Here is a 27,553-nt window from a genome sequence, read left to right as displayed (position 1 = left end):
TTCCATGTGGGTCTTGGGACCAATTAGCTGTCAGAGAAAACAGTCATCCATGCATTAAAAGAAAACTAAATCTTAAACACCAAAACACAAATAATATGGCACCTTGCCATGCAAAATAAATGCACATTTGCTTTATTCAATTTCAAAGCAGAAAGGCTCTGCTTCCCTTGCAGAATAGTATTCTGCCCTGTAAGGTTTACCGTACAAGGTGCATCTAGGTGATTGATCATCTCCGCACTGTTTTGGTGAACAATCATCAAAAGGTTGAGACATGTTAATACTTCACTGCATCAATTCAAAACCTGTGCTTGCTAATTTGAAGGACTTGCTGTCAGTGTTTACATGCACATGTTTCGACTTTGGGTCAGCATCGTGTAGGCTGTGAGTTTGTGCTAGTTTTCACATTTGTAAACAGTGTGTATGTTTTGTGCATGATTCTGGGGTTGGGGTGGGGGGGGGTGGAGTCCAGTTAGTTGCACTTGGAGATCTTGTGGGGGCAGACGGTGGGTTGCGCTTGGAGGGTTTTGTGAGGATAGCCAATGTATTGGAGCTGCCTACATTTGGAGTATAGCCAGCCCATTGAAGTTAGCTGAATTTTGATGCAACTGTCCACTAACTCTACTAAAAACTCAATATTCTGCATGCGCACACTCGCCTCTACTGCAGCAAAAACTAGAACCATGTTAGGGAGAATTCTCAGAAATGTGCTAATTCCTCTCTACATTAGTGACCCCAGCACATTTGCGGGACTCTAGGACTTGTACCTTTAGTACAGTGACACATGGAAGTCTTTTAGATTTCCCAAGGTTTAAATAACTCACTCTTGGATTAACTACTATTTCCAAGAGCAGTAAAGCGAAATTGACTTTACTTAAATTGTAACTTTCTAGACCCAGCACACAATATCTTACAATAGGGTGCTGGAGGGATTATTTAGTAGTCCCTTTGTCTAGATTCTCATGTAACATTTTTTATGTTACCCTTTACACAATTAATGGCTGGTGGCAGTGGTTACTTTTGACTACCGTGTTTGCAGCCACAGTAAAGCACCCATGGGTGCCATTTTTGTCAAAATGGCCCGGTCTTCTTTTTTCGCCATTTCTTGTTGTTTTGGTCCTTTACTCTACGCGCCAAACCAGGTTTGGTCCCTTTGTTCATTTTGTCTTTGGCAGGCTTCACGAGTAAAACCCGCCTCTTGCTCCACAATGGCTCAAGTGCACTCTGTAGTGATTGGCCGGCTGACTGTCCGGCAAGGACACCCAGCCTGCTGGGTGACTGACAGCTAGGCTGGAATGAATGGGAGCAAGCTGCATAAAAGGGAAGTCTTTTTGCTTGGAAGGCAGAGTCGACCACTGGACGAAGGAATCCGAAGAACAACTTGAAGAGGATGCCTGCTGGAACTCCTAGACCGTTTGTTTGCCCGGTGAAGCCCTGCTGCTGTGCTGAAGCTCCAAGTTTTCCTCGACATACAAGCCTGTGAAGACTACTTCTCCCCTTGAGTTGGTGGGACCAATCAACTCCAAAGTAAGCCACCTGGACATCGTTCTCGGAAACGAGTAACCAGGGAGAGGAACACTAGTTTGTGTACTTTGCTTTTAACTTGGCCAAGAGCTCTGGGAAGATCCTCCGGATTCCCTGGAAGCAGGACTGACCGAGCCTGAGCCCCCTCAACAGAGTGCGGGACCCCAGAAGCAAGGAAGGTCCATCTCGACAGCCAGGAACCGCAGTGTTGCTTTTTGCTGTAGTCACTTGTTTGAAAATTTGTCGGTGACCGTCCCGTTGTGGTGCAGGAGTCCCCGGAAGTCCTCCCTCTTGTCCCCACGACTAAGGCCCAGGAACAACACGATCTGCAGAGCTGCACAGGAACAGAGGTCATCGGCTGCATTGTTTCTTCAAACCTAGAGGTATTGTAAAGTCTGAGAGAACTTACCTCTCACTGTAGATTTGCTTGCTCTTCTACTTTGAAGGGATTGTGTCCTCCGACGTATTCCTTATATTGATAGATCATCTCCAGCTTGCTGGCCTCGGAAGAAATGTTTTCAGTAGAGGGCGCTGCGTGTCGACGTCCCTCATGCCGATGTCCCTCGACAGCCACTGTATCGGCGCCAACGTCATCATGCATATAAATAGACTCGTGCAGCGTCCGTTGCTCAGTTCCGTTTTTCCGCGCTTCGTGGACCTCGGAATCGCGTTGCTCAGTTCGCTAGTCAGATATATTCTTCATTATTCCTCGAGAATACCAACTCTTACTCGATGGCTTCCTCATCTGAACCGACGACTTCATGGTCCGGCTTCAAAAAATGTTGAGAATGTGGAAAGAAAATGTTGACTGATCCTCACAGGCTCTGTTTGTGGTGCCTGGGATCGGAGCACCAGTGTTCAGAGTGCGAGGACTGCATGTCCATGACGGCGAAAGCCTTGAAGGAGCGTAAGGGGAAGCTTGAGAGAGGTAAGACAGTTAAAACTCCTTCGAAAGTTTCCTCGGCACAGTCGAGACATTAGTATCCTCGCCGACACAGGAAACATTCTTGTTCTAGGTCTCGAAGCAGTTCCCACCACTCTTCGAGATCCAAGCATTTGAGTAAGAAACGTTGAAGATCCCCTTCCTCGTCTTCTGTTTCCCCGGAAAGAGTCACCTGCCCCACAAAAAGTAGCTCTCAGGCTGAGTGGGAGGAATTCCGTAAAAGGATGCTGAGCGTCTTCAAGAAAGTGTCCTTGACCCCCTCGAAGACAGCTGAGGGTGATACCCTGGGTGAAAGACATGAAAAATCGAAACGCCGTGAGTCGTTGCACCCGGCGAAAGAAACTACTCTAGAGCGTCACAAACCCTCGAGCAAAGGCACTGTGCCATCGACGCCATCGTCGAAAGTCCCTTCAACACATAAATCTGCGTCATCGACGCCATTATCGAAGGGCTCATCGACTCATATGTCGATCGAATCGACGCCGAAAAAGAACAAACCCACGGCCGTCACTACCTCACAGCCAGTGTTCATACCCAGGGCCTCTAACACGACTTCGAGAATGTCATCGACAACCTCGAGACGGATTCCGATCCTCTCGAGCTCTTCGAGGCCTCTTCCGATCTTCTTGACGCCTTTTTCGGTGTTTTTGAAGCCTTTAACGTCCGCGTCGAGGACGTCGACGTTTTTTCAACCAATTATGACAATTTGTGCCCCTTCTGCTCTGGAAATGGGATTTAAACCATTTCCAAGGTCTGATCATTTCAGACCTTTGTCTTCAATTTATGAAGAAGGGGAGGATTCGGATCAATAAAGACTCTTTGGGTTGCAGGGAACTACAACACCTGAACCAGAGGAGTTTACCTCTGAGGAAAATAGGTTAAAGGACCTTCGAGAATCCTTACATGAGGCAAATGGGTTAGATACTTCCCCAGAAATAGAATTTGCCAAACCAGACCCCGGGGAACATGCCGAGACCCCTTACAGAATTTTAATGGCAAGGATTATAGAATTCATGGGTTGGTCTATACCTTCACCTGCATTCCAACAGGATGACCTTACAGATATTTTAGTTAAAGGCCCACAGGAGGATCCTGTGGTTCCATTTCACGCTGCATTACAAAGAAAGATATTGGCTAACTGGGAAACTCCTGAGGTTATCCCGGTGGTTAACAAGAAGTTATCAACCAAATATAGGGTATCTGCTACTGACCCTGAATGTTTGTCTAAACATCCAACTCCAGGGAGTCTGGTTGTTCAAGCAGCAACTGCGTCAGGCAGTAGATCGGCATACCCTACTGTTCCACAGGACAGGGGTGACAAAAGATACGAGACTATGGCTAAGAAAGTCTTTTCTGTATGTAGCATGGCGTTGAAATCTATTAACGCTACTTGTACGCTCGCAAGGTTCAGCCACACACTTTGGGAGTGTGCTTCATCAGCGGCTGACTGCCTCCCAGAGGGAGAAGAAAGGGAAGCGTTTCTAAACATCATTAAGGATGGTAAAGACGCATTGTGCGAATCCCTTCAAACTAGCATTGATTCTGCTGACAGTATCAGTAGGGCCATGGCAGCAAGTACTACAACCCGCAGATTTGCGTTGTTGCGAAAAGTCTGGGTTTGCTTCAGATGTACAAGCCAGACTTTTAAATATGCCCTTTGACGGCCCTTCTTTGTTTGGTAAGAAGGCGGATGACAGTCTAGAAAAGTTACTGACATCCAAAGCAGCAGCAAAATCCCTGGGAGCTGTAATCCGTCAAATGCCATATCGCCCCTCAGGAACCTCTTGGAGAGGTAAGTCCTTTCGCTTTTATTCCGCATTCGGAAAAGGCAGAGGACAGTCGAAAAAAATTCACCCGAGGTGGACGGGGTAAAAATACAAAAGCCACAGCAGCAGCAGCCGGTGCCTCTTTACCCTTGGCATCTGCATCAGCCGCCTCTAAATCACTCTGAGGACTCTCCTCAGAAGACACCAGTAGGGGGCAGGCTAACTCAACATCTGACGGAATGGAAGGCTATTACGTCAGATGCTTGGGCATTGGAGACAGTTGCCCAAGGTTACTGCCTGCCTTTTCTACACATTCCTCAGTCATCCACCGGGGAACAGCTCTCCGAAAGTTCCAGATCCGCTCCTCTTGCAGGAAATTGTAGACCTGCTGGAGAAAGGTGCCATAGAACCGGTACCTGTAGCGGAGAGGAACAAGGGCTGGTACTCCCCCCTACTTCCTAATACCAAAGGAGGACGGTGGACTGAGACCTATCTTGGACTTACAAGAATTGAACAAGTTCCTCAGGAAGGACAAGTTCAAGATGGTAACTCTCTCTCAGATCCTTCAGGCCCTCCAGCTCCAGGACTGGCTGGTATCTCTGGACCTTCAGGATGCTTATTTCCATGTGCCAATCCATCTCAAACACAGGAAATACCTGAGGTTCTCAATTGGCGGCTCTCATTATCAATTTCGAGTTCTGCCATTTGGGCTGACCTCCGCCCCGAGGGTCTTCACCAAGCTAATGTCAGTAGTGGCTGCAAGTCTAAGGAGGGAAGGGATTCACGTCTACCCCTACCTGGACGATTGGCTGATCAGAGCTGTATCTCCAGAACAAGCTCAGATCCAGCTAGATTATGTCTGCCACTTCCTTCACAAACTGGGCTTCTCCCTCATTTTAAAGAAGTCACAGATGATACCATCACAGAGACTCCAGTTCATTGGAGCGGTCTTGGACACTTCCCTGGGAAAAGCCTCACCACCAGAGGTGAGGGCTCATTATATTCTGCAGATGGTCACCAAGTTTCAAAATGCCCAATGTCTCCCAGCCTTCGGCCTCATGGCATCCTGCATCTTCCTTGTGCCAGAGGCTCGCCTGAGAATGAGATCTCTTCAGTGGGCACTAAGAACTCAATGGTCGCAATTCTCAGGGAGAATGACAGATCTCCTTCAGGTTCCGGACAAGGTGGCTCGAGACCTTCAGTGGTGGGCCTGTCAGGAGAACATTTTGAAAGGAGAACTGTTTTGGCAACCATGGCCGGAGATAACAGTAGTCACAGATGCCTCACTCACGGGGTGGGGAGCCCATGCCAACGACTTGACCATCAGTGGTCGTTGGTCTCCATCGGAATCCAGACTACATATCAAGTTGTTAGAGCTGAGAGCAATCAGACTAGCGCTGAAGGCTTTTTTGCCATCTGTACAGGGGAAAAATGTCCTGATAATGACAGACAACACAGTGGCCATGCACTACCTCAACAAAAGAGAAGACGTAGGATCACTGCCTCTGTGCAGAGAGGCGATGCAGCTCTGGTTTTGGGCAACCCAAGAAGGAATCTCTCTATGAGCAGTTTACTTAGCCGGAGACAGCGGACGCTCTGAGCAGGCAGACTACAGTCTCCCACGAGTGGGAACTAGCGCAGGAAGTCCTTCAACAGATCTTCACCCTTTGGGAACCCCTCAAGTGGATCTGTTCACCACCAGCATCAACAGGTAGTGCGATCAGTTTTGTTCAAGGGAATTTCCCCCGAGAGGAGCTCTAGGGGATGCGTTCGTAGTGGACTGGGAGTTTCCACTTCTTTATGCGTTTCCTCCAGTCCCTGTCATTCCTCAAATGATCAGGAGGTTGAGAAGGTTCTGGAAAGCCATGATCCTAATTGCCCCGGACTGGGCCAGGAGAACGTGGTACCCGGACCTTCTGGACATGTCCATCTGCTCACCAATTCGTCTTCCACTCAAGGAGAATCTTCTCTCGCAGAAGGGAGGTCAGGTTCTCCATCCAGACATCGGAACCCTCAACCTTCACGCTTGGTATCTGAAAGGTTGAGCTACAAGGATTGGGTACTCCCAGATGACGTCATGGAGGTGTTGCTTTCGGCCAGAAGGCCAGCAACAAAGACTTTATACCGCTGCCGTTGGAACAAATTTTGCAGCTGGTGTGTAGAAAAGAATATCGATCCCTTTTCATGTGGTACACCAACAGTGTTATCTTTTCTACTCTATTTGGCAAATTCGGGCCTTCAGGTTGGCACTATCAAGGGCTATTTTGCCGTGCTATCGATCTTCAAGCGCACTGCAGAGGAACCATTGCATTTCAAGTTACCCTTAGTAATACAATTTCTGAAGGGATTAACCAATGTCTATCCTCCAAGATCATTCCAAGTTCCCTTATGGGACTTAAATTTAGTCTTAAATTTCCTGATGTGTACTCCTTTTGAACCACTCCACTCTTATTCGCTAAGATTTCTCACCCTTAAAACTGTCTTATTAGTGGCATTGACATCTGCTAGGAGGGTGAGCGAATTACAAGCTCTTTTTTAAACCCCCTCATACAATTTTTCATAAAGACAAAGTTGTCCTACAAGTGAAGCCTAATTTCCTCCCAAAGGTGGTTTCTGAATTCCACATCTCTCAGAAGATTACCTTACCTTCATTCTATCCGCCTCCCCATCCGGGGAAAGAGGAAAAAAGGCTACATAGGCTGGACCCAAGGCGGGCTTTGAGCTTTTACATCAACAGACTTGCTAGGATTAGGCAAGCAGACCAACTGTTCGTAGGTTACTCCGGGCATAAATTGGGATTACGGATAACAAAACAGACCATTTCCAGATGGATTATTTTGGCCATTCTGGAATGTTACAAACTGGCAGGGAAAGAGCCTCCTCAAAATCTTAGGGCTCATTCAACCAGGGGTATTGCAGCCTCTTCGGCCCTCCAAAGAGGGGTACCTATTTGAGACATATGTGCGGCTGCCACATGGTCGTCTGCACATACCTTCACAAAATTTTAAATTTTACAACCTGGATTCCTCCTCTAGCCAAGAGACTAGATTTGGCAAAGCTGTGTTGCACTCTGTTCATTATTGAAGGGAAACATGGCAATTTTACTCCCACCTCCAGTTACACACCACTGCTATTGGAGTCTATCAAGATAAGGAATACGTCGGAGGACACAATCCCTTCGAAGAACAAGTTACTTCTTACCTGGTAAAGTTCTTTTGATGGGATGTTCCTCCGACGTATTCCTTATTGCCCCTCCCATCCATCCCCTCAGTAAAACTTCCCTTGTGGTTACAGCTTACGCTCCTTCAGGGTCAATAACCAATTCATGTAAAGCAACTGTTAAACGTCAAAACGGAACTGAGCAACGGACGCTGCGTGAGTATTTATACGCATGATGAGGCACCGATAAGGAGGCTGTCGAGGGACATCGCCTCAAGGGACGTCGGCGCGCAGCACCCTCTACTGACATTTTTCTCCAGGCCAGCAAACTGGAGATGATCGATCTATCAAGATAATGAATACGCCGGAGGAACATCCCATCGAAAGAACGTTACCAGGTAAGAAGTAACTTGTTCTTCACAAGTCTCCTGGCTTGTGGCTCTACATTTGATTCTTCTTTCTTCATCAAAAGACTTCAAAAACATTGTGCAAAGACTTTTACTCCCCTACAAGAAGTGCTTCGGTTACATAGACTATTGACATTGGCTTAGCCTGGTTCCTTGAAAGACTCTTCTCCTCTCTTATTGTGTTGCACCTGTTCTGCCAGGAAGGAGGTAACTTATTCTGCATTGAGGGGTACAAAGGTATTTGCCCGTTTTAAAAGGATATTAGAGATCTCTTGTTTGTTCTGCTAAACCTTTCTTTTTACACACTCCGCCTACTCTAAATGTAACAGTACTTTCTGATGTTTGTTAATCTGCTTAGAATCACATGCTGTGCATAGGTCCGACATCCAGTGGTCACTGCGGAGTATTGCATTTTGTTTTTCGTAGTCGAAAAGGGACGTCGACAAGGCGTGTCTGAAACACTATCCCTATAGTGACGTGCGTTGTACCCACAATCCCTCACGCGTCGAGGTCCCTCAGATTGTTTTTTTCCGCCCAGCTACTGGTCGCCTTTACGCGGAGCTCCTCGAGAGACATTGCAGATTACATCTCCTCGACCTTTGGTCGTTTTCCTATATTAATATAGAACATATCGATCCCTCCCTCGACGCTGTTGTGAAGCTGTCTCCGCCGAGCAAGATCTTCGACGGAGGGGACGAGCGGAGGAGATCCTTCGGCGTTGCCGAACACGTGGCCTGGCCCCGCAGGCCATATACAGTAGGGAGAGTGGGGGTCGTGGGACATCTCTGGTTCTTTTCTGAGAATGCCTTTCCTTTTCCCCTTCCTTTCCCTTGGGGTTGTTATCACGATTTATTGCCTCGGCTATGGAGAGGGACACCCTTTAGGTTTTGCCCGCTTTCCAAGGGCAAGTTTACTTGGAAGGACAAGCATTCACGGTGTAACCGCTGCTTGCCCCTCGATCACAAAGAGGAAGGTTGCACGGCTTGTCGGCTTCTTAAGCCAAAAACTCTAAAAGACCGTAGGGTCAAGAGGTGGGCGGCCTACGCTATGTCGAAGGCCGACGCTTCACCCACCGTTGCTACCACCGACAGTGACGAGGAACGTGATAACACGACCTCCGCTACGGAAGTCGAAACCCCCCCCTAAAGAGCGCACACGCGCTTCGTCGTCTGTCCCCGGCCCCGACGGGCTCGGCTCACGCCCTGCTTATGGGGATGAACACCCCGGCGACATTGACGCACACAAGACCACACAAGCACACACAACCCATGGCTCTTCTTCGTCGAAGGCGAAGAGAGCATCAGCACCCAAGGAGACGCAGGTTCCACCGGCGGCCTCCTCGGACCGTTCGGGTTCGAAGCCCCTCTCGCAACCGCAGCCGCGACCAGCGACTGGGCTTTCGGCAAATAAGGGCGCCGCCCCCAAATCATCGGCCGGCGCGCATCAGCAGAAAGCGCATGCCGCCGTAGAGCGATCGACACCCATAAGGTCGAAACCACAGCCCTCCGCTGACAAACGAGTCGCTGAGAGCTTGGCGAGGATCGTGGTAGCCGACGCCCACAAGCGTACGCCGAAAGACACATCGAGCGCTACGCAGAGGTCGAAAGACACGCCGAAAAAGCCCAAAGAAAGGTAGGGACTACCCCCTTCAGTCGAGGGGACCCCCAACACACCTGAAGGCTTTTCGGAGGGCGACGGGACACTTTCCTCGACGTTGTGGGAGAGGTCGAGCCGTTTTCAGCTACAAGACACTATTTTTCCCCCGCTAGACCGCTCAGGGGTACCCCATGAAACCATGGAAAGGCTCCATCTCTGCATGGAAAGAATGGAGAGGTTTATGAATACCCAGAACCCTCCCACTCCCAAGAGAATAAGAGAAGGGCCTCAGGAGGACCCCAGGGCCAAAATTCCGAGACTAGTCAATCCCCACCAGGACACAGCCTCAGACTTCCATAGTGTGTATGACCTCACTGGGGAAGAACATTACTTTGAGGAAGAGGATGATTTTATGGACGATGAAGAGGGACGCAACTAGGAGGAAGGTCTGGAAGACAGCCCAGACTTGGTAGGAGAAGGCTTCGGAGAAAATCCAGAAGAAGGACCTTCTCACCCCTGGCAATCCCCATCAATATATTCCGACACGGATATCCTGAACCTAAATCCTCCTGACAATTCACCTATTAGAAACACGCCTCCCATTGACGATCAGCCCACATTCAATGCCCTGTTGCGCAGAGCAGCAGCACATTTTGAACTGGACACTGGGGAGCTCTCTCCTGAATTAGACTTTGTGGAAAGAGTAATTAAGGAGAAACCCCCGGTCAGTCAGACCATTCCCCTCCTCGCTTCGGTGAAGAGAAGAATCATCCCTTCGCTGTCCACACCCGCACTAATCAGAGGGGTCAATCCTAGAATTGAAAAACTTTTCACTCCTTCACCCTCAGACCCGCTGTACATCAGGGGACATTCCATTCCGGATTCCCTGGTAGTAACCAATACAAGAAAGAGGGCAGGGGTACCACTTTCCACCAGTGAGGCACCACCTGACAAGGAGGGCAAGCGGTTATATGCCCTTGCAAAAAGAGTTACATCCTCGGCTGCCTTTTCGGCAAGAATTGCGAACAACAATTCTTTGCTCGCTAGCTATGCGGACGCGCAGTGGGCCAAACTGCGCAAAGACGCCGAAGAAGCGCCGGAACCACTACGTACACGCCTGCTTACAACTATTGGCGAAGGAACCCAGGTCAACCAGAGCATTGTAAAGAACTCTCTGGATGCTGCAGAAACAGCGGGACGTTCCCTGGTTCAGGGAATACTCCTAAAACGCCACGTATGGCTGCGCAACTCAGGGTTCAAACCGGAGACACAGGCGTCTTTAATAAACCTGTTGAAGACTCAAACCTCTTCGGGAAAGCGGTGGATGAGGCTCTGGAGATGGCTAAACAAGAGTTCGATACTATCAAAACTCTTGACCAAATCTCTAAGCCCTCTACCAGGCGCGGCTATGGCAACAAACGCTTTTTTCGTGGCCAACGCCAACAACAAAACCAGCAGCAACAGTACCCTGCCACCAATTTCCAGACCAATAGTGGGCAGTACAGCCAAAGAGGCCAGCGCCGGGGCAAAGGAGGAGGCCGGGGGTCCACCCCCAGAGGCTCCCAAGCCCCCAACAACACCAAGTGACGCGAAGATTCGCGTCCCCTCCCATGCAACACCGGTCGGGGGCCGGATAACATCCTTTCTTCCAGCATGGGAGGGTATAACATCAGACCGCTGGGTACTTTCCACTGTAGCCCACGGATACTGCATCGAATTCAACAGATCCCCAACATACAAACCCCCGAGGGGACGACGCATGACACCGGAACATCTTGCCATCCTTCTCCAAGAAGTACAACAACTGCTGGAAAAAGGAGCCATAGAGGTCGTGCCTCTATCTCAGGTAACGGAAGGTATTTATTCAGTGTACTTCCTTGTACCCCAAAAGGATCTAACCATGCGCCCTGTATTAGATCTGCGCCCATCAAACCCCAAAAGTTTCGTATGGTGACCATACAGGAAGTGATCCCACTGCTTTCACAGGGAGATTACATGACAACATTGGACATGAAAGATGCATACTTTCATATTTTAATGTTGCCAGCGCACAGAAAATACCTCAGGTTCATGATAGAGGGCAAACACTACCAATTCAGAGTACTACACTTCGGCATAGCATCAGCACCAAGGGTATTCACAAAGGTGCTGGCAGTGGCAGCGGCCCACCTGCGCAGGTTGTCCATCCCAGTTTACCCTTACCTCGACGACTGGCTCATAACAGGGGATTCTTACGAAACATGCTTCTCCAATACCCAAAAGACTGTAGACCTCTTGTTCCAGTTGGGCTTCTCCATCAACGAAAAGAAGTCCAGCCTAGACCCCGGCCAAATCAAACAATTCCTAGGGGCTCTAATTCAAACAAAGGACGGCCTCGTCTTCCCCTCCAAAGAGAGGGTCCAAAACATGCTGTTTCAGATCCCTCAATATGTGACCGGTCGAGAGGTGACGGTACGCAAAGCAATGCGCTTGCTAGGCATGATGGCGTCGTGTATTTATTTGGTACCTCACGCGTGCCTGGGCATGCGCCCAATGCAAGAGTGGCTCAACAGCCAGTGGTGTCAGGCCAGCGGACTATGGGATGATCTAGTGGTGGTCTCGCAGGCCTTAGTTCTCTCGCTACGGTGGTGGACAAATTAAAACCTGGGAAAAGGGAAACCCTTTTGCCACACCCGCGGCGGAAGCCACTCTAACCACAGACGCATCCCTCACAGGATGGGGGGCTCACCTATCCCATCAGACGGCTCACGGAGTGTGGACTCCGAACGTAGCATCCAAACACATCAATCTTCTGGAGCTACTAGCGGTGTTCAAGGCGCTAAAAGCCTTCCAGGAACACCTACAAGGCAGGACAGTGATGGTCCTTACAGACAGCACCACAGCCATGTATTACATCAACAAGCAGGGGGGAACCCACTCTCCAGGACTGTCCAAACTGGCCCAAAATATATGGAACAAACAAAACATGTTCCTACTGTCACAACATGTACCAGGGGAACTCAATCTGCTGGCAGACAAACTCAGCAGAGATTTCCCCCTGCCCGAAGAGTACGAATGGCGACTGCACGAAAACATCGTCTTCGATGTCTTCACACAATGGGGATTCCCAGAAATAGACCTGTTCGCAACCCTGGAGAACTCACAATGCCTAAATTACGCCTCCAGGTACCCCCAGAACCAATCCAAGGGGAACGGTCTGTCAATACAATGGTCAGGGAAATTTGTTTACGCTTTTCCCCCGACTCCCCTTCTCAACAAGGTGGTGCACAAGATGCACCAGGAACAAGTAACCATGATACTGGTGCCCCCAATGTGGGCCCGACAGCCATGGTTCGCTCACTTGATGCAGATGTCTCTATCTCCCCCAGTGAAACTCCCCTGCCCGTACAACATGCTGCCACAAGACAAGGGCAGGACCCTACATCCATGCCCCCAGAACATGAACTTGGCAGCTTGGCTCCTGAGATCCTAGAATTCGGACATCTACAGCTCCCGCAGAGATGCATGGACATCCTCAGGGAAGCCAGAAAACCTAACACTCGCCACTGCTATTCTAGCAAATGGAAGAGGTTTGTCATCTGGTGCAGGGGTAAGAGCATCAACCCGATTGAATGCTCTCCCACACATATTGTTCTATACCTGACCCACCTATTGGATTCAGGTCTAGTATTCAATTCCATTAAAGTCCACCTAGCGGCACTTTCTGCATACACCACTTCCCAACTCAAGGTGTTGTGGTGGAAGATCCCTGTTATAAAGGCCTTCATGGAGGGAGTAAAGAGAATACACCCCCCGATAGCTGACCCAGCTCCCGGATGGGACCTTAATGTGGTACTTACCAGACTCATGGGCTCACCATTCGAACCCATGCACAAAGCATCTCTTAAACACCTCACTATTAAGACTGCTTTTTTAATAGCTATCACCTCCATCAGGAGAGTAAGTGAATTTCAGGCTCTTTCTGTTCTAGACCCCTTTGTTACAGTTCAGAGATAAGGTGGTTCTACGCACTCACCCAAGGTTTGCTCCGAAATTCATCTCAAAATTCCACGTAAACCAGTCTATAGAACTACCAGCGTTCTTTCAAAATCCTTCCAACTTGGGAGAAAGGAATCTGCACACACTAGATGTGCGCAGAGCGGTCATGTTCTACATGGAAAGAACCAGACCACTGAGGAAGACTAATCAGTTCTTCGTCTCGGTGGCAGCAGGAAGAGAAGGGGATGCAGTTTCAAAGTCCACTATTTGTAGATGGATTGTTCAATGCATCACTCTCTGCTATACTCTTGCTAAGAGAGAACTCCCCTTTAGGCCAAGAGCACATTCTACTCGAGGCACGGGGGCGTCCATAGCATTCATTGCAAATGTTCCCCTTGAGTCCATCTGCAAAGCGGCTACCTGGAGTTCTGTTCACACCTTTACAAAACACTACTGTCTAGATGCACACTCTAGATCTGACTCCCAGGTGGGACAGGCAGTATTAAGACATCTTTTCTCTACTGTTCTTTCTCATAACCCACCGCCAATTCCGGGTACTGCTCGCTAGTCTATGCACAGCATGTGATTCTAAGCAGATTAACAAACATCAGAAGACAATGCATTACTTACCGTAAAAGCATTTCTGATGGTTGTATCTGCTTAGATTCACATGCGCCCACCCTTCCTCCCCGCTCGGATGGAAGGAACATAGACTTCCTTTTATATCTCTCTTTTCTGTACTCACTCACGTCTAGAAGGCTCCCTCAGGGCAGAAAAATACAAACAGAGGGACCTCGACGCGTGAGGGATTGTGGGTACAACGCACGTCACTATAGGGATAGTGTTTCAGACACGCCTTGTCGACGTCCCTTTTCGACTACGAAAAACAAAATGCAATACTCCGCAGTGACCACTGGATGTCGGACCTATGCACAGCATGTGAATCTAAGCAGATACAACCATCAGAAATGCTTTTACGGTAAGTAATGCATTGTCATATAAATGTCCACAAGCGTCCTAGTTATTTAAGTCACCTGAGGGTGTAGGAATGATCTGTGTCATCCCCAATGGGAAGTTACTGAATTTGAGAAACCTAAGAGTGTGGATTTTTGAAGTGTATTGCTTTTATATTGTTCCTTCTGAAGAAGGCTTGTTTAAATGACTGGTAAATACATTAATAATTGTTTTATCAAGAAACCTTGAGTGTAAGTGTTTATTTGACTGCTGGTCACTGTGAATCTCTCTGTAACTGCATTACTGCTCACATTGGCCCCTCTTGAGAGAAGCCTGGCTGCTAGGCCACACTACCAACCTGTGTAGTTCAGACCTAGACCAAAGGTTGCGTCCCTATTGCCAGGAGGCTACAGTTGTTGTAGTGCACCGTAAGGGTACTACCCCAAATCTTTACCTAACAAACCACCACAAACCGCACACTCTGCAACACCCAACAAGAAACCAAACACAAAGTACCCCATGCACACTCGTACCTCAACACCACACGCTGTCTGCGAACCAAAAACGCACCACCGCCCAGTGACCAGTTTCTCCGGACTGAAGCTGCCAACAGCACACCTAAACTCATTTTTTCCCTCTATGTCCCAATAACAAATCTCCCCGTGCCCCAACCCTCCTTCCATTGCAGATCCACCAGGCCACCAGGAGATAATGCAAGTAGCAGCAGTGCGTGGTACAAGACCTGTAAACATAACATAGTCCTGCAAGTAGCAGCAGTGCACGGTACAAGACCTGTAAACATAATATAACATGGTCATGAAAGCAGCAGTGCACGGTACAAGACCTGTAAACATAACATGGTCATTTGTGTTTAAAGTTCATTGTTCCCAGGGTCATTATAGTTGTCATTTCTAGTAAGAGAAACCGATTACACCTGTTTTCTCTTCCCTCTTAGGTTTTTGGCCAGTCGACAGCGTTTGAATGTGACGATTACGAGAGCCAAGTCAAGCCTCTTTATTCTCGGAAGCTTGACAACATTAATGGTAAGTCCTGGAAATTGGTCTGCAGCTTTTCAGAAACTTAACAATTTCTTAAACCTCTGAAAAAAGCAATTGCCTCTGGATCCCACTGTATGTAGTTCCACTCTGAGAATCTCCTCACGCGTCAGGGGGGATTTGGTCAAACCTGGTGATATCATCCATGTTTCTCCACGTCATGCGTCGACTTGTAATAACAAACGTAATCTTTCAAATGTTCATTTTTTTTAAGACCACATTTTCGTACGGTATAAACTTCATCACACATGTTTCCAACCTCTAAGCTCTTGATCGGTGGTGTAAGTATCCATTACAATCCTGAGTTCTTCAGTACCATTGTTTAATATCTCTTTTCCAAATTCTTTCTTTCAAATTTCCAGGTGCCATTTACACATAGGTAACTCGAGATAACATCCGGAAAGGAGGGTGCCCTGGGTATAATCCCCTCCGAACCCTGACCCAAACATTTTGCTTTGTGCTGCTACGGGTAGTGAGCCTTTTGAAAACTGTTTGCCTCTTAACATTCACGCAAATTATGGACTCTTAGTTCTTGCTTAGGTTTTTTTAATGTTTTAATTGGATTTGAGCAAAAAGGACTTCTGGTGCAAGGTCTGTGGCAAGTGTACGAGAATGTTTAACGGACACCCATAACCTCTGTGTCTGGTGTCTGGGTGTCATCCACCGCTGTAGAAAGTGGGTAGCTTGATGTGTTTTGGAAGTCCAATTGCTCCAGGGACCAGAAGATTTTCTTGTCTAAGGAACTCGCCAGTAGTCCGAGGAGTGCAAGGGGTCAGTGCAATCCGAAACTGGCATGTTCAGAGCAGTTATGTGGGAGGGACTCCACCTGGAGTCCTTCATCTAGGTCTCGCCATAATAAGCATTTTAGGAGATCCCTCTTGTGTCCTCCATGCATAAACTTGCTGAGGTTGTGAAATAGGGGGTTACCATTTATAGATCCCTCTGAACAGATGTTGGCGGTGTAGTAGGTGCCTAGTACAGAGCTGCAGAAGGCCCCAGAGGCCCCTTTTTCACAAGTGCTGTCAATTTTCAGTGTGTGCTAAGGCAGTTTATGTATCGCCCTCTGTGCAAGCCACAACCACTAACCCTGGTGGGAGGCTACTGCACCTGGCAAGAAAGGGACGCCAGACCTCTTAGTTTAGGCGACATGGTCAGAACGATGAGGCGCAACGCTCAGGTAGGGGTAGTAGGCTGACACTAAGGTACAATTAGTCCACACAAATGAAAAATACACTAAACCAATATACTGAAATCTATGTAGTCCCACTTATAAGTCCCTCAGGTCAGAATAAGCACTAAGGGATTTATTTATATGTGGGACAGATATAAAGGTCCGAATAAGTACACAGAATTGAAAAATAATCCAGTATATCATAAAAATATTAATGCATTTAACGGGTCTCTCATAATCCCAATGCTCCGATATCGATGGTTAGGGCCAAACATAAAATAAAAGTGTGGTCGGGAGACTAATGGAACCACAAAACCCAACAAGTATGTCTGGCACCATTATGGACCTGCACAATTTTATATAGTGTCCCAAAGACACAACCCAGCCCTGGTGTATATGGAAGGCCCTATACCTGCTGGTTGGCACATAATGCACATGGTAGGGGATGGAAACAAGGGAATTTTCATCTAGCCTATGAATAGTCAAAAAAATCCATAAGGCCTATAAGTTTAGTCACCATGATAAAAATAGTCCCATTTGAAAGGCAGTGTAGAACTTCAAAAATGAACTAAAAATCAAAGGGAAGTCCCGAAATTATAATACTTGTCGAGCGCACAGAACCCTTAGGGCAGTGGTCTTCAAACTGTGGAGCTGCTACCCCTATGGGGGCTGGGGTGTATGTGAAGGTTGTCTGGGGGGTAGAGGGGTAGTGCAGCTCTTCCAAAAAGGAGTACAGTGACTGATTCTAATTGAAAATAGAAGTACAAATTGCATCTAGGTGGGCCCAGCAGCAGTATTTTTACTTAAGGGTGGGGTCTCGGCAACAACATTCTTACTCAAGGGGGGCTCCGCATAAACAAGGTGGAATACCACTGCTCCAGGAGATACTGGAAAAATCTCCTGGGGTAGGTAAGTATCCTACTGTCAATTTTACAGAGATCAAAGAAGGTTCAAAGTTCCATTGGAAGTAAGGATGAAGTCAGTGTGCCATCCTCTTTATTGGATGCAAGTCAGATCTACCCCACAGGGGCTCGGTGAGCAACACCAGGGACAGCCAGGGGAGCCTTGAAAGAAGTGTTGCTTAAAGGATGAACCAGGAGCCTCAGAGGAAGGTGCAGCAAAGCTAGAGTACCCCAAGTAAGCTTTTGTGAAATGTAGTAAAGACTCTCCTCCAAAGAATTTATACCCCACACCTGAAGGACCTCTGGGAGTATCGTAAACTCAGTGTTAGGTAATCATGTTGGTAGTTTTGGCGAAAACGGCTCCTGTAGCACAAAACATCCCAGTGATTATATGGCTCCTTGCCTCGGGTGCCGTTTCAAGGATTCAGCTCTTTGGGGCTTGCATCCTGAGCCAGTGACCTGGGAAAGGAACAAAGGTTCTTCCCACAGTATCGCTCAAAGCCAGAAGTGAAAAACTCTGCCAGGAAGACATGGGACCCACAAAGACTTCTCCTGGAAGCTTGGTGGACAAAAGATGAAGGCAGTACAGCAGCAAACGATCCCAGGATGGAGGCATCAGCTGGTGGCACCCTGGGACCTCTTAAACTGAAGAAATGGTGGGGTGAAGTTGCAGCACCATTTTAGAAACCAGCGACCCACAGCTGTCTGGTCTCTATTCTCAATCCTGTGTTGCTAGCCCCACTGACAATTTCCTGAAGTTTGGTTTGCATTTATTTTCAGTTAAATGGCAAAACCTCCCACTTTGTGAGTTACTTGCCCCCCCTCCATAGAGACCACCTTGCCTTTATCAATTGTCTTCTCCAGCATGGGGTCTGGCATGGATTCACATGCTCATGAATATTCCCCGTCGTCAGGCTGGGAATCCTCGGTAAAGAAAAAACCAGTATCAGTTTCGTTTCTGATCTGTCTTTTGTAGTAATAACCAATCACTGGTCTCTGCGTCATACTGACCACAGCCAATGACTGCCCTCTACCTAAGCACCGCCTCTGGCAGCCATCTTCAGATTTTTACCGCACGTTCATGTGTTGGGATCCTCGTGCTATTGCTCTCGAGCGTTAGTGCTATTTTTCGCGCTTTTCACAAAAAACTTCAATTCTTTCGGTCAAAAGAGCCTCAAGCTCCACCGATCCTACATCCGATCAACGGGGACCCGTGTCGGATTCGTCTGTGCCCCTCAAGGGTGAAGATTTCGTCGAGCTACACTTCGGAGGACTCCAGAAGCTTCTCAGGCCCGGTCTCGGAGATGGCCCAGGAGAAGGGAAGCTCGACGCCCGGAAAGCTGTTCAGGGTCTGCCCTGGATGCCAGCTGCAGAACGTCTTTAAGGAAGACGAACACTCTTTCTGCCTTTACTGCCTTCATGAGGACAAAACGCACGTGGAGAAGGACTGTGCGTTTTGCGGCAACATGTCGGAACGGACCATGAAGGACCGTCCTCAACGTCTCGCCAACTGGCTGGAGGGTAAGAGCCTGTCTGGCGAGAAGAAGAAGAAATCCGAGCGGTCTTCTAAGACCTTTGAGGGCGCCCCGGCGACGGGGGCCCAACATAAGGCCAAGCACCGCGAGTCCGCTGGCACCGGGAGCGCCGAACGGTCGGGCTCTACGGGCGCCAGGCAGGGCGCACCCTCCCCGGCACCATCAACCACGAGCCAACGCTCTGGGTCGGGTAAGAGGAAGGCCGAGCACCCGGCGAAGCTCCTGGAGAGGCCCCGGTCGAGCTCTAAGGCAGAGGAGGAGCGTGGCAGTGCCCCCTCCCTCAAGGATAAGGCGGTGAGCGCACCTAAGGTGGTGAAGGCCTTGATCCATCCGACCAAGCCCTCTATCGAAACGGTCGCGGCGGCCCTGGCTCAGCCTGTGGAGGCTGCGCCAGTGGTGGCGACCTCAGGGCCCAGAATCTCCCTGCCTCCTCGGAGGGAGTCTTCTTTTGTGCCCATCGATAGGACCCCCGTGAAACCCTCCGTGGGGAAGAAGGGGGGGCAGGGCGTCGTCGTAGATTCGGCCTCTACCTCAGAAGAGGAGCTGATCGAGGTCTTAAGCCACGGCCTAGGCGTGGAACAAGGCCAGCCCGTCGGAATGGACCCCGACGCGGGTGACGACGACGACATCGTCGAGGATACCGACGGGGCCCCTGCTCGCCCGTCGGATTCCCCTCTGCCAGCGCCGCGAGACAACTCGGCGGCCATTTTGTTGGCCATACAGTCCTTATGCACCGAGATAAGGACGAGGCTACCGTTACCGACGGAGGAACCTCTCCCGTCGGGGGATCCAGAACCGGGACCTTCTGGTGTTCCCCCTACCAAGAAAAGAAGGATCCATCCTCCACCTCCTTTTCAACCGTCGCGCCCCGTCCAGCCCTCCTCCCCGTCCACCCGAGGGGATGATACGGGGACTGACACGGCAGCGACGGGTACGGACGACGAGGCATACGACGAGGATTTTCCGTCGTCGCCCCCCACCAGGGCTTCTCCGCCCGACGAGATCGGATCTTTCCACTCCATGATCTCCAGGGCTTCCGAGCTTTTCCAACTCTGCCCTGAGGAGAAGAAAAAGGAAGGCTTCCTTTATCAGCGGCGCGAGGCCAAGAGGAAGACGGTCCTCGCAGTGCCTCTGTTGGACGACATTTGGGATGAGGGCCTTTCCCTCCTCAAGAACCCTTCCACTACGCCAGCTAGAAGAGACCGGTACGAGAAAAAGTACCGGGTCCCGGACACGGCCCCCCTATGCCTCCGGGCGCAGCCTACCCCGGACTCCGTCGTCTCCGCGGCAGCCAGGAAGAAAGCGGGGGGGGGTGCGGCCTCCACATCGACTTCCCCGCCGGACGGCGAGGGAAAGAAATTGGATGCTATGGGACGTAGAGTCATCTCGTCGGCAGCGACGACGATTAAAGCGGCCAACGCCTTGGCTATCGTGGCCCGCTACGACAGGGAGCTCTGGTACAAGATAGCTCCCCTGCTGGATTTTCTGCCGGACGACAAGAGGGCGGAGGCCCTTGAGATCCTCCAGGAAGGTGAAGTGGCTTCGGACCACGCCATCACCGTGGCGACGGACATCGCCGACACTGGGTTCCGCCAGCTGGGCAACGGCGTTTGCCTTCGACGTCGTGGATGGCTCAAAGCTACGGACTTTCGGCAGGACGTCCAGACCAGAGTCCTGGACATGCCCTTCGACGGGAACAACCTGTTTGGGAAGACAGTGGACGATTCCCTTCAGGCCATCAAGGCGGATACTGAGACGGCCCGGGCCCTTGGAGTCCTGCAGCAACGACGGACGCCCTTTCGGAGCGGCGGAGGCAAGGGCGCCTCCAAAGGTTCCGGCGGCGGTTTCGCTTCCTACCGTCAAGCGGCCCGCTCGTCGTCGCAAGAGGCCTACAGAGGACGAGGCAAGTCTAGCGGACCCCGCCGTCGTCGCCAAGGAGGTCAAGGCGGCAAGGCCGCGTCCAAGCAGGATTGAACCGGCCGTGGGGTCGGGCCCCCACCGAAGCACCCCGGTGGGAGGCCGGCTGGCGGGCTTCGTCAGCGTGTGGGAGTCCATCTCCACCGACCGTTGGGTGCTGGACGCCCGGGCCCGGGGCCACGCACTCGAGTTTCAAAGAAGGTGCCCGCGGGCCAGGAAAGAACTTCACGTCCCTCAACTTCTCCTGGAGGTAAAGGCGATGCTCAGAAAGGGCGCCATCGAACTCGTCCCAAAGAGGCTTCGGGGCTCCGGAGTCTACTCGCGATACTTCCTCGTGAAGAAGAAGACGGGAGGATGGCGCCCCATCCTGGACCTGCGACGGCTGAACAAGTTCATCAAGGCGCAGAAGTTCCGGATGGTCACCCTCCAGCACGTCCTGGGTCAACTGGAGGAAGGAGACTTCCTATCGTCGTTGGATTTGGAGGATGCCTACTTCCACATTCCCATCCTAAAGGGGCACCGAAAATTCCTCAGGTTCGTGGTCCAAGGGCGTCATTACCAGTTCAAAGCCCTTCCCTTCGGACTACGGTCGGCACCCAGGGTATTCACCAAGTGCCTCGCACCGGTGGCGGCGCACCTGCGCCGCGAGGGGATTCACGTCTACCCCTACCTGGACGACTGGCTCATCCGCGCCAAGACGAAGGAGCTCGCCGTGGTCCACACGGCAAGGACCGTCCAACTCCTCACGGACCTGGGATTCTCCGTGAACTACGCCAAATCCCACCTGGTGCCCGCGCAAGTCGCACTGTTTCTGGGAGCGAGGCTCGACACAGTGTCCCTTCTGGCCTCCCCGTCGGAGGAGAGGACCAGGACCATCTTGGGCAAGGTGCAACGGATGTTGGTGGCCGACGCGGCCAAAGTGAGATCCATCAAGTCCCTCCTCGGGATGATGTCTTCCTGCATCTACCTCATTCCCATGTGCAGGCTCCGGATGCGCCCGTTGCAAGAATTCCTGGATGCGCGCTGGATCCAGACGACGGGCAGCTTCGAGGAAAGGATCAAGCTCGACGAGAGTTTCCGACGAGCGATACGGTGGTGGGGCACCCGCGCGCATCTGACGGCGGGCATGGACTTCCAGACCCCAGCCCACCAGGAGACTGTGACCACGGATGCCTCCCTGGAAGGGTGGGGAGCGCACACCGAAAATCTGCACGCGAGGGGACTCTGGCTCCCGACGGAGAAGTCCCTGCATATCAACGTCCTGGAGCTCCGTGCAGTGTTTTGGGCCCTCAGGTCCTTCCTTCCGTCCCTCAAGGGCAAGGTGGTGAGGATCTTCACCGACAACACCACCACCATGTTTTACATCAGGAAACAGGGCGGAACCAGGTCCCCAGCGCTGTCCAAGGAGGCGCAGGACCTGTGGCATTGGGCCGTCGCCCAAGGGATTTTTCTGGTGCCGTTTCATCTGGCAGGGATAAAAAACACCATCGCCGACTCACTCAGCAGGGAGCTGCGCTCGTGCCACGAGTGGGAACTACGGCAGGATCTGGTGGATCGCCTCTTCCGACGGTGGGGCACACCCCAGATCGACCTGTTCGCGACGGCGACGAACACCAAGTGCCGGAGGTTCGCCAGCAGGTTTCCCCAGACGAGGAGCATGGGCGATGCTTTCTCGTTCCCCTGGGAGGGCCTGTTCCTCTACGCGTTCCCTCCCTTGCCTCTGCTAATCCGGCTCGTCAACCAGCTCAAGAGGTCACGGTGCAGGATGATCCTCGTCGCACCTGCGTGGCCGAGGCAGATATGGTTCCCGGACCTTCTGGACTTGTCAGCGTCCCCGCCGATCAAGCTGCCGGCGGACGCGGATCTACTCTCCAGGGAAGGAGGCGCCATCCTCCACCACGACCCGAAGTCGCTGAACTTGCAGGCCTGGCTCCTGCAGCGCTAGAGTTTGGAGGATACGACATACCGGCCGATTGCAGAGAGGTTCTTGCAAAGGCCAGGGCGTCCTCGACTCTTAAATGCTACGGACACAAATGGAAGAGGTTCTCTGTCTGGTGCCACGCACAGAAGATTAACCCTCTACGGATTACGGCTCCCCAAGTACTGCCGTACCTGCTGACGCTGGCCAAAGCTGGTTTGGCACACGCGTCCATCAAGATTCATCTTGCTGCGATCTCCCGATACACCAGAACCACGGGGCGGACGTCCTTGTGGTCTCATCGTCTGGTGAAAGAGTTCATGAAGGGACTGTTCAGATCGTTCCCGCCGGTGAAGGCTCCGGCCCCGGCGTGGGAGCTCAACGTGGTGCTGACCAAGCTCATGGGACCTCCGTTCGAGCCTCTGCACTCGGCCCCGTTGAAGTTTCTATCGTGGAAAACAGCTTTTCTTGTGGCCATCACCTCCGCACGACGAGTGGGAGAGATCCAGGCCCTTTCCTGCAAGGCCCCGTACTTGACTTTCCACGACACGAGGGTAGTGCTCAGGACGCACCCCTCCTTCATGCCCAAGGTACCGTCGGACTTCCATCTCAACGAACCCTTGGTGTTACCTGTGTTCTTCCCGTCGCCTTCGTCGCCGGCTGAGAGGACTTTGCACTCGCTGGATGTAGCTAGAGCGCTGAAGTTCTACGTGGACCGCACGAAGGGGTTTCGGAAGACGTCACAACTCTTTGTGAACTTTGGACCTGTCAATCAGGGGAAGGCTCTCTCGAAGGCTTCCATCTCCAGATGGCTCTCCGGCTGTATCATGTACTGTCACCGGTTGGCAAACCGACCGCTGCCTGGCCGTCCGAGAGCCCATTCCACCAGAGCGATCGCAGCTACCACGGCGTTCCTATCTGGTGTGCCCCTGCTGGACATATGCAGGGCTGCTACGTGGAGGTCGACGCACACCTTCACGAAATTCTACTGCGTCGACCGGGATTCCAGGGAGGAGTCCAGGGTCGGCCAAGCAGTGCTGCGCAACCTGTTCGCCTGAGGTGAGCCTGGTGAGGAGGTAAGATGCTTAATGTTGAGTTGATGTGATGCTTAATGTTGAGCCTTTGCCACCTCCCGTGGTTGTGCATGTGTGTACTGCTATGTATTCTTTATTCATGAGCATGTGAATCCATGCCAGACCCCATGCTGGAGAAGGAACAAGTTACTTACCTGTAACTGTTGTTCTCCAGCATGGGTCTGGCATGGATTCACATGCGAACCCTCCCGCCTACCCCTCTGCGGCTCTTCACTTGGTCATACTGCCACTTCACGTGCTTCCAAATCTGAAGATGGCTGCCAGAGCCGGTGCTTAGGTAGAGGGCAGTCATTGGCTGTGGTCAGTATGACGCAGAGACCAGTGATTGGTTATTACTACGAAAGACAGATCAGAAACGAAACTGATACTGGTTTTTTCTTTACCGAGGATTCCCAGCCTGACGACGGGGAATATTCATGAGCATGTGAATCCATGCCAGACCCATGCTGGAGAACAACAGTTACAGGTAAGTAACTTGTTCCTTATCCCTAACGAACTTGACAACAGCCAAGTTGGTGATGCTGGTGGGAAACTGCCTAGAAAATGGTTCTAGAGTGGAGGACTAGACCCAGCAGATGAAGGGAGAAAGCAGGAGTCTTCAGGAAGACAGAACTGGAACTTCAGAAACAAGTAACACAAATATGGAAATGCTCAAGCCACTGTACGTAATGAGTATTGCCAAGTGAGAGCTTTAAAAATGGAAAATAAACTGGAAGCACAGAAAAGAGTCAGCAAGTCAGAGTTCCAAGTGCAGCAACAAAGCAGCAAGAGATAGTGACATGTAGGGACTGGCCTGATGTCCGATAGAGCAGGTGGCCAGTAGTTGTACATAAGGTTGGGGGTGTGTTCCTGGATGATTGTGTTGGTGTGAGTGCTGGCAATGATGTATGATTTAATTGTTTTCCTTAACTAAAGTTATTTGGGAAACCCAAGCCAAGATGGTGGAACTGTGAATACTACTGATTGGTTGTTAGAACAAGGAGTGTCACCTTGGAATGCTCCGGATGTTCTAGAACTGCCTTTAATCCGAGTATTCCCTAGGCAGGTTGTGTTATCTACTGTTCCCCCATGCTAGGCCCAAGGAGCAATAGTAATCAACTGAAGGACAGTCTTTCGGTCTTTGGACAGAAAGAAAAATGAAGAAGAAAAGAAAACCACATGAATTAGGAAGATCTTAGGTGGGAGCGCAGCTTTTTGCGAGATACAGCAGCATTGTGAGTTTAAGCAGACTGTGCTTTAGCTCATGGCAGCGCGTGAGTTTTCTTTGTAAATAGTTCATAACTGTAAAGTTGCTCAAGTTAGGAAGTTTAATTCCTATAAGAGTAAGCAGCAGCATGGCATAGAACTAATAGACAGCTGCACGCTATTGGGGAGAATTCTCAGAAATGAGCTAATTCCTCTCTACCTTAGAGACACCCAGCAACTTTGCTGGATTTTGAGGACTTGAAATTTTAACCTGGAGAGAGTGAGACCCTTTTTCCCACTCATGTATTTTAAGCTCTGTTTCTTTTGGTTGTGGTGTCTGACAAACTCCATAGGCATCATCTTTCTACATTGTCACACAGTAACATAAGTGCAGTGGCATAGGGAAGTCTTTTAGATTTCCCAAAGGTTTAAATACCTTCTCTTGGATAAACTACTGTTTCCAAGAGCAGTGAAGTGAAATTGACTTTACTTACACTTGCAACTCTCTAGACCCAGCACACACTATCTTCAATAGGGTGCTGGAGGGGTTACTTAGTATCCCCTTTGTCTAGCTTCTCATGTAACATTTTTATGTTACCCTTTACTCACTGAATGGCTGGTGGCAGTGGTTTACTTTTAACTACCATTGTGTGTTTTTACTGCGGGCTGCGTTCGCAGCCACGGTAAAGCACCCATGGGTGTCATTTTTGTCAAAATGGCCCAGGTCTTCTTTTTTTTCGGCATTTCTTTGTGGAAAGGTCCTTCTTGAGATTTACTCTGCGCGCCAAACCATGTTTGGTGCCTGTGTTCATTTTGTCTTTGGCTGGATTCACGAGTGAAACCCGCCTCTGGCTCCAGGGTGTCTGGCAAGGTAAGGAAGCGAGGGAGGTGCACAAAACTTCCTGTGCTTAGTCTCTTAGGAGTCAGGAATGCATTTTTAGGTGATTGGCCAGCTGGCTCTCCCGTAAGGACAGCCACCCTACTGGGTGATTGACAGTGAGGCTGGAATGTATGGGAGAGAACTGAATAAAAGGCAAGGCTTTTTAGCTTGTAAGGCAGTCGACTACTGGACGAAGGAATCCGAAGAAGAACTTGGAAGAGACACCTGCTGCAACTCCTGGACCGTTGGTTTGCCGGTGAAGCCCTGCTGTTGTGCTGAAACTCCAAATTCGTATCGACAGAGAAGCCTCTGCAAGGACGACTTCTCCCTTTTGAGTTGGTGGGACCAATCAACTCCAAAGTAAGCCACCTGGACATCCTCTCAGAGCTGGTTGAAATTCCACTGCAGTTGCTGCTGGAACCAAATAGCCAGGGAGAGGAACACTAGAGCTGTGTGTTGCTTTTAAGCTGGCCAAGAGCTCCAGGAAGATCCTCTGAACTACCAGGAAGCAGGACGGACTGAGCCTGAGCCACCTCAACAGAGTGCTGGACCCTCAGATGCAAGGAAAGTCCATCTCGACAGCCAGGAACCGCAGTGTTGCTATTTGCGGGAGACGGGAGGAGCTGAAACACTGAAGTGCCACTTGTTTGAAGATTGACGGTTGTGATCGGTGACCGTCCCATTGCAGTGAGGGAGTCCCCAGACGTCCTCCCTCTTGTCCCCATGACTGAGGCCCAGGAACGCCAGGATCTGCAGAGCTGCGCAGGAACTGAAGTCATCTGCTGCCCTTTTTCTTCAACCTAAAGGTACTGTACAGTCCAAGAGAACTTGCCTTGTGTTATGTAACTGCACTTGTTCTCTGTTAGAGAGACCTGTTGTGGTTGCTCTGTAGAGTTGCTGATAGCTTCTTTTCTACAAAGACTTCTAAAACATTGTGCAAGACTTTTACCTACCTGAAAGAAGTTCTTCAGCTCACCTAGACTTTTGCCCAATTGACTTTGGGCTAGCCTGGCTTCCTGAATGACTATTGTGTTGTGTCTTCCTTCCAGGAAGGGAGTTAACTAACTTTGCATTGGGGATTACCAAAAGTACTTACCTGCTTCAGAATATTTGTGTGAACTCTTGTTCTGTTCTAATAACATTTCTTTCTTTGCCAAACTCTTAAGTCTGATTCTAAATGCAAACACTGATATATTAATGACCACAGTGTCCTAGTTACTAAAGTCACCTGTGGGTGTAGGAAGTGTCTGTGTGCCATCCCAAAAGGGTACTTACTGGTTTAGAAATATTAAGAATGTGGATTTTGGAGTGTATTTGTGTCGTACTGTTATTGCCCCCTTCTGAAGAAGGTTTACTCGAACTGACTGTTAGTGTATTTGAATACTTGTCACTGTGAATCTCTATGTAAATCCCCTACAGCTCACATTGACCCTTCTTGAGATAAGCCTTGCTACTCTACCACACTACCAACCTGTGTAGTACAGACTTTTTCCAAAGGTTGGGTTCCTATTGCCAGGAGGTCAGAGTTGTTGTAGTGCACCCAAAGGGTACTGCATACAATCTTGCCTAACA

The 27,553-nt window shown here is 50.2% G+C and overlaps 1 protein-coding gene across 1 annotated transcript in view; it reads left to right on the top strand.

The window, feature by feature from the left end:
- SETX (senataxin) overlaps positions 1-27,553 on the top strand; it is a 1,477,926-nt gene that overhangs the window by 1,403,510 nt on the left and 46,863 nt on the right. The window contains exon 24 of the mRNA XM_069609306.1: positions 15,280-15,367. Within this exon, the coding sequence (XP_069465407.1) occupies positions 15,280-15,367 (88 nt within the window). The remainder of the gene's footprint in view (positions 1-15,279; positions 15,368-27,553) is intronic.

Source organism: Ambystoma mexicanum, chromosome 8 (assembly GCF_040938575.1).
Source record: "Ambystoma mexicanum isolate Mex_15411 chromosome 8, UKY_AmexF1_1, whole genome shotgun sequence".
Classification (NCBI taxonomy): domain Eukaryota; kingdom Metazoa; phylum Chordata; class Amphibia; order Caudata; family Ambystomatidae; genus Ambystoma; species Ambystoma mexicanum.
This window is presented reverse-complemented; position numbering and strand designations above follow the sequence as displayed.